The sequence below is a fragment of the Elephantulus edwardii genome, unplaced genomic scaffold (genome assembly GCF_000299155.1).
Source record: "Elephantulus edwardii isolate Elephantulus edwardi_28Jun2011 unplaced genomic scaffold, EleEdw1.0 scaffold00238, whole genome shotgun sequence".
NCBI lineage: Eukaryota > Metazoa > Chordata > Mammalia > Macroscelidea > Macroscelididae > Elephantulus > Elephantulus edwardii.
Genome location: NW_006399988.1, coordinates 2,355,053 through 2,362,942, shown reverse-complemented (window position 1 = coordinate 2,362,942; position 7,890 = coordinate 2,355,053). Strand labels below are relative to the sequence as shown.

The 7,890-nt window shown below is 41.8% G+C and overlaps 1 protein-coding gene across 1 annotated transcript in view; it reads right to left on the bottom strand.

Moving 5' to 3' along the window:
• Positions 1-7,052: 7,052 nt before the first annotated feature.
• Positions 7,053-7,890, bottom strand: part of LOC102876018 (fructose-1,6-bisphosphatase isozyme 2-like) — a 177,069-nt gene continuing 176,231 nt past the window's right edge. The window contains exon 7 of the mRNA XM_006898872.1: positions 7,053-7,253. Coding sequence (XP_006898934.1) covers positions 7,059-7,253 — 195 coding nt within the window. The 3' untranslated portion in view covers positions 7,053-7,058. The remainder of the gene's footprint in view (positions 7,254-7,890) is intronic.

Below are 7,890 nucleotides of genomic sequence, written 5' to 3'. Positions count from 1 at the left end.
GCCATGATACACACCTTTTCTGATTTCATACCATGGAGTATCTTTATGTGTTGTTTAAATGAACTCTTCTTGGTCTGTGTACAAGTTCCTCATTATCACAATTAAGCATTCTGGATGTCACATTCTTTGTGATGTTATCAATAATTTGTTATGATTTACACATTTGAATGCCTTTTCATGATCAATAAAACATAAGCAGGTATATATTTGGTTCAGAAAAGCTGATGTTGGCAACAATACCCCTTGTTCATCTAGGTATATCAAATATTTTTGTTTTTTCTGTAAGGGAGAACAACAGCATGATGCAAATAATATTTTAATACTTAATACTTATGTTGGTAAAAATATTGTTCTGGAAAGGGATACCTTAAAACATGATAGGAAATATATTTGGTATTTTTGGCAGAGAAATCGTGATCTCTCAGAACAATCTCTTCTTTCTAAAAGGGACAGTTACCTGCCCTTTGTTTTATGCTATTTCCTGAGGAAATTTTGTGTTTTCATATTGTAGTCCAATGTGAGGAAATGGAGTTAATAATAACCTGCAGTTCATGTGACATCTCATTTTCGTTCTATGGAAGACTTGGGGAATATTTTGTCCCATGAATTTCTTTTTCATATCTGTGTATTTGTTTCTTTTAGAAATCACATATTATATGATTTTTTACACATATATATTTCTTTTATGACACTGTAATTAAAATTTCATTAATACATAATTTTATTTAAAACACAATTACAATTTATATATTTGATCATTATAATTTTATCAGATAATTCAATATTTATATTCTTTTCTGTTTATTTAACATTTTGTATTATTTTTATATTTTAATATTACTTACAATTGATTACGATGTGAAACCTATACTTGGACCAAGAGGCAGTCGTCAGAAAAGAGCAAGGAAAAACACTGCATGGCTCAAAATTGGGAAGGGTGTACACCAGGGATGCGTCCTGTCTTCATACCTTTGCAATCTGTATGCAGAACAGATTATCTGGGAGGCTGGGCTCTAAGAGGAGAAATGTGGGGTCAAGATTGGTGGAAGATCTATCAACAATCTGCATTATGCAGATGACACAACCCTGCTTGCTGAAACTGAGGAGGACCTGAAACACTTGCCGCAGAGGGGCAAGGACTGCAGCCTTCAACATGGATTGAGGCTCAATGTCAAGAAGACAGAAATTCTCACTACTGGACCAATTGGCAGCATCAGGATGGATGGTGAAGAGACTGAGATTGTTCATAGCTTTAGTTTGCTTGGCTCCACAGTCAACTCTCTTGGCACCAGTAGCCAGGAAATTAAAAAATGTATTGCCAAGGGAAAGTCTGCTGTTAGGGACCTCTCCAAAGTACTGAAGAGCAGTCGTGTGTATCTGGAGACTAAGGTGTGTCTGATACAGGCCATGGTCTTTGCTATCACTTGTTATGCATCAGAGAGTTGGACAATGACTAGGGAGGATAGAGGGAGAGTTGATGCCTTTGAGCTGTGGTGCTGGAGAAGAGTATTGAGGGTACCATGGACTGCTAGGAAAACAAACAGATTCATCCTGGGGAGGGTTAAATTGGGCAGCTCCTTGGAGGTAAGGATTCTGGGGCTTCGTCTAACATACTTTGGACATGTTGTAAGCAGGGACTGGTCCTTGGAGAGGGACATCATGCTTGGTAGGGTGGAGGGACAGCGCATAAGGGGATGCCCTCTATGAGGTGGGTTGATTCAGTGACTGGGGTAATTGGGATGGGTGTATTGGAGACAGTGCGATCAGCACAGGACAGAGCAAAGTTTAGGGCTGTGGTACATAGTGTCACTATGAGTCACAAGTGACAGCACATAACAACAACAACAGAAGAGAAATGCTTTATAATTCGAATAGAGGCTTTTCCATATGCTTGCAATTGTTATCTACTTGCAGTCTCCTCTGCCTGTGAGGCTTGCCCCCAGATTTCTACCTGGCTACCACCTTCTCTCTGATGCTGACTCAAATGTCAGGACATCAGGATAGTCTGGTTTCCTTGCGTGATAATCTTTCTCCATATTTATTCAATCTGTATGCTGAGCAAATCATTTGAGAAACTGGACTCTATGAAAAGGAATGAACCTGTGCTATGCAAATGACACAACCTTGCTTGCTCAAAATGAGAAGGACTTGAAGTACTTATTGTAGAAGATCAAGGAATGCAGCCTTCAACATGAATTATATCTCAATTATATCTCATGAAAACAAAGATTCTTACCACGGGACCAATAGGCAACATTATGGTAAATGGTGAAGAGATTGAAACTGTCAATGGTGTCATCTTACTTGGATACACAATTAATACCCTTAGTACCAGCAGTCAGGAAATAAGGAGACACATTCACTAGGAAGTCTGCAATTAGAGACCTCTCCAAATTATTGAGGAGTACTTATGTCAGTTTGAGAACTAAGGTGCATCTGATCTAGGCCATGGTCATTCCAATCACTTGTTATGCATCTGAGTGATGGACAATAGTTAAGAGTGACAGAAGAAGATGCTTTTGAGCTGTCATGTTGGAGAATAGCACTGAAATGTCCATGAACTGTCAAATGAACAAACAAATATGTATTGGAGAGTGTGTAGCTGGAGTGCTTTTTGAAGGCAAGGATGATGAGGCTTCTTCTCACGTACTTCAGGCATATAGCTTGTTGTTGTTAGGAGCCATTGAGCTGCCTGCAAGTCGGCTCATAACGACCCTATGTACATTAGCTCTGAAACCAGCCCTATCCCTCTCACCACAATTCCAAACATGATGTCACTCTCCAAGGATTGGTCCCTCATGGCTGTGTGCCCAAAATATGTGAGACAAAGCCTCAAAATCTTTGCTTCCAAGGAGCAGCCCATTTTCACCCTCTCTAGGACAGATCTATTTTTTTTCTCCTGGCAGTCCACAGTATGTTCAACACTCTTCTCCAGGACAACTCAAAGGCATTGATTCTTCTTCTGTTATCCTTAGTTTTTGCCCTGATTTCAGATGTATAACAAGTAACTGTGAATATCATGGCCTGGATCAGGCACAGCTTGGTCTCCAACTGACATTGTTGCTAGGTAGGAGTGGCTATTCCTTGGAGAAGGACATAATGCTTGGAAGGTTGGAGGGTTGATGAAGGAGAGGACGAACCTTAACCAGGTAGACTGATACAGTGACTGTCACAATGGGCTCTATCTAGTGTGTCAAAAAGTGTGAGGATGGCACAGGATAGGGTAAGGTTCAGATATGCTGTTCAGAGGGTCACTATGAGTCATATTCAACTCAATGGCATCTAAAACAACAATCAAAAATATTTAAGAACATAAACTCCCTCTCCTTTATCTTTTATGGATTTTTAAAAGATGAATTCTTGATATCTGTGATATGTCTTAGAAATCTAACTTTATTTTCCCCTTATATACTCAAATTCATTGTTGTCAAAACAAAATCAACTCATGGCTGATGCGCCAGGTTTTCAGGGACTGTAAAACACACAGGAGGAGATTGCCCTTCTTTGTTCTGCAGGTTAGCTGGTAAATTTGAACCACCTCACTTTGGGTTGGCAGCACAACTCCTTATCTAGGAATTTTCCTAATATGAGTTCTCCCTTCTCAATCTCTGGAGATCTCTCTCTCTCTCTCTCTCTCCCTCCCACCCACCCTTCCTCCATCTTTTCCTCCTTCCCTCCATCCCCTCTGACCCAGCCATGGAAACTTCTGCTAAATTGAGATTCTAGATTCACACATCACAACCACACCCAGTTAAGAGAAAAAATTTCTAGAATAGATTCAAAAAAATCCACCAAAGAGGAGAATTCAATGTGAAGTAATTAATAAAACTAGGAATTTCTTTTTCAAATATTAACTCTATTTACCATCTGGCTTTATGTAAAGTGATCACTTTTTCCAAACAGTTATTAATCATCCAAGTTATTTCTTTTCTGTAACAAGGTCAATCAAAATAGCAGAAATTAATAACTATGAGATTTCTGATTCAATACTTACTTCAAAAGAGTAATACTCTTCTGAGGCATTAGTGTGGTGATAAGAGGAAAGTGAGCCTGCTTGGGAGTAAGTGTGGAGCACAAGAGCTGGGCAGGAAGACTTTGCTTCTCCAGCTCTTTTGATGTCTCCACTTTGACAGGTACAGTCTTGTCACTTTTATGATATTTATTTCAGTAGATTTGAGTTTTTCCCCTCTGGTAGCCTTTCAACTTTTAAAACTTTGACTATGCATAGTGGAGTGGACATGAGGGGAGGGATTGCATAACAATGAAAGAGTTTTTCTTTTTCTTTTCAAGGAGAAGAGTGAATTGGGGGGGTGAGGGTGGACAGGGAGAAAATTGCAACAATGAATGATGGGAAACCCTAAGTCTCTATAAACTTTCATTTAAAAATAAAACCCCAAACATAAAAAGCCCCTTTCACTAGGAAATGCTATACAGAGTCACTGTACCAGAAGGAATTAGCTGACACAGAGGAATTTCATGAAACAACGTATGAGCAAGAGCCTGAGATCATGAAAGAAATACAAGCTGCTTTGAAAGAATTGGAAAAAAAACAAGGCTCCAGGAATTGACAACATACCAATTGACAAATGTTACCCTAGATGCCCTCCCTAAGTTGTATCAAGAAATCTGGAGGACAATTACCTGGCCAACTGACTGGAAGAAATCTATATTTGTTCCCATTCCAAAGAAAGGTGATGCAACAGAATGTGGAAAACAGATCATTAATATCACATGCAAGAAAGATTCTGCTGAAATTTATCTAAAAACGACGGGAGCAGCACGTCAGCAGTGAACTACCAGATGTGCAGGTCAGGTTTAGAAGAGGCCATGGTACTAGGGATATTATAGCTAATGTTAGATGGGTCTTGGATGAAAACAAAGAGTACCGGAGGAATGTCTATCTGTGTTTCATTAACTATGCAAAGGCCTTCCACTGTGTGGATCACAACAAACTGTGACTGACTTTGAGAAGAAGGGGAATCCCAGAACATTTAATTGTGCTTATGCGAAACCAATACTTGGACCAAGAGGCAGTCATCAGAACAGAGCAAGGAGACACTGCATGGTTCAAAATCACGAAGGGTGTACACCAGGGCTGTATGCTGTCTTCATAAGTTTTCAATCTATATGTAGAATAAATCATCCAGAAGGATGGGCTGTCTGAGGATGCATGTGGCATCAGAATTGGAGGAAGATTCATCAATAACCTGCATTATGCAGATGACACAACCCTGCTTGCTGAAACTGAGGAGGACCTGAAGAGCTTGCTGCAGAAGGTCAAGGACTGCAGCCTTCCATATGGGTTGAAGCTCAACATTAAGAAAACAAAGATTCTCACCACTGGACCAATTGGCAGCATCAGTATGGATGGTGAAGAGATTGAGATTGTTAACAGTTTTAGTTTGCTTGGCACCATTGTCAACAGTCTTGGTACCAACCACCAGGAAATCAAGAGATAAATTACATTGGGAAAGTTGGCTGTCAGAGATCTCTCCAGGGTACTGAAAAGCAATGATGTCAGGCACGATACTAAAGTGCACCTGATCCAAACCATAGTCTTCGCAATTGCATGCTATGCATCAGAAAGGTGAACAATGACTAGAGACGATAGAAAGAAAATTGATACATTTGAACTGTGGTGCTGTACTTCCAGGAGAATAAACAGGTTCATCCTAGAGAGGGTGAAAGCAGGCTGCTCCTTGGAGGTAAGGATTCTGAAACTTCGTCTAACATACTTTGAGCCTGTTAGAAGGAAGGGTTGACTGGTCCTTGGAGAGGGACATCATGCTTGGGAGAGTGGAGGGACAGCGCAGGAGAGGAAGAGCCTTGATGAGTCAATCAAGTCACTGGGGCAATGGGGGCAAATGTGTCAGAGACAATAAGATTGTCACAGGATAGAGTAAGGTTGAGAGCTCTTGAACAAAGGGTCACTATGAGTCCCAAGTGACATCATGGCATATAACAACAACATACTTCATAAGAAATAAAAAATCATCAACATGGATCCATATTCTTTTTTATCCCAGAACAACTGAACAATATAAAATTCCAGTTTATTACTTAACGGGACTATTTCAAATAGGTCAGTAAGCAAATAAAATGAGCAATAATTTCACAGGAGAAAAAAATAAAATCTTTCATCTTTGCCATTCTTTACTGCTTCATAAAAACAAAATGTTGTGTACTGTCCAGTGGAAACAGACTCATAGCTGATCCTCCAGGGGTATTTAAGAGGCTGTAATTCCCAAGAAAGTATATTTCCCAACTTTCTCCCCCGGAGCAGCTGGTGGATTAGAGCCATGTTGTTGTTAGGTCCCATTGAGTCTAGTACGACTCATAACAACACTGTGAACAAAATATCTGAACCTAGTTCTATCCTGTGCCATCCTCACACTTCCTGATGCGTAAGAGCCCATTGCAGCAATCACTTTGTCAATCCTCCTAGTTGAGGGTCTTCCTCTCCTTTGCCGACCCTCCATCCTTCCCAACATCATGTCTCTCTCCGAGGAATAGCACCTCCTAGCAATACGCCCAAAGTATGTGAGACAAAGCCTCATCATTCTTGCCTCCAAAGAGCATTCCAGCTGCTTTTAGTCCACACTTGATGCTGGGTTCACCACCTGCCTCTGACATATGACAATCCGTGAATTTGAGAGTAGAATTGTGCTCCGTCTGGATCGAGGGTTGATTGTCCAGTGTGGATTTGCAGGCCTTTCTCCCAAGGCACCACTGACTGGGCTTGAACTTGAAACCTTTTTTTAGCAGCCAAGTACATTAACCCTTTTCACCACCTAGAGACTCCACACTAGTTTAAGAGGTTTGGAATTATAATCTCATTTGCTACAACTCATGACAAAAGAAAACAGTACTGCTATTCACATGTGGATTTTTATTTTCAGCCCTTGACAATTTTTAGCCTCTGGCAAGTGGGCCTTGGACTGGCAGGGCTGGTTGTTGTATGTGATTGGGGTTTATGCTTTGCATTCTCATCATCCCATCTTTGCTTATTCATTTGGAGTTCTTGGCACAGGGTAGAAGAGAACTACTAGGTTACATCACTAACTGCCTGCTTGGTTCTTCTTCACACAGGCGAGATATTCCTGCACATCCTCCGGGGATCCGAGGATGAGGGGGGCTCGCTGGTGAATGCTCTCAGGCTTCACATCCAACACGGGTTGAGTACCTGTGGTTGCCACACCTCCAGCCTGCTCAATGATGTAGGCAACAGGATTGCATTCATACAGGAGCCGGAGCTGTGGAGAGAGGAACATTCATGTATACCAGCTTTGCAAAGGACCTGAGTACTGAGCTTAAGCTTGCACAATCTAGGGTACAGGACTTTGATTTGTCTTGTTAGCATAAGTAGGCTGGTGCACCTATTAGAAGTGGACCACTTGAGCCCAAGATTCTCAACAAGGCTGAGTGATGTCTTTGGGGTTAGATGGCTGAGACCTGCCTTGAATCTTTTATGCTTTTGAGACATCTGTCCAACATTTCTTTGTTTTGTGTCCTCATTTCTTGTTGGTTCAGCTATGAAGCAAACTGAATTTGTAAATCTAATTAGAAAATAAACTGAACGCAGCACGAGGGCGACACAGCGCGAGGGCGACGCAGCGCGAGGGTGAGGCCGGCAGACCGGGGAACGCCGCCACCAGATGGGGAAACGCCGCCGCCAGACGGGGGAACGCCGCTAGAGGGACCTGGAAGAGACCCGGGAAGAACAACAGCCAGCCACCTACCACGGAACTCCAGAGGAGCGAAGACTGTGAGACCCCAGAGGAATGAAGACTACCGGACACTGTGTGACCCCCCCTGCAACCCACACCTGTGTGACCCTTAACACACAGGGTGCTGCTGCATAAACCCCCAGCAGCGCCCAAGCCCCGTCCC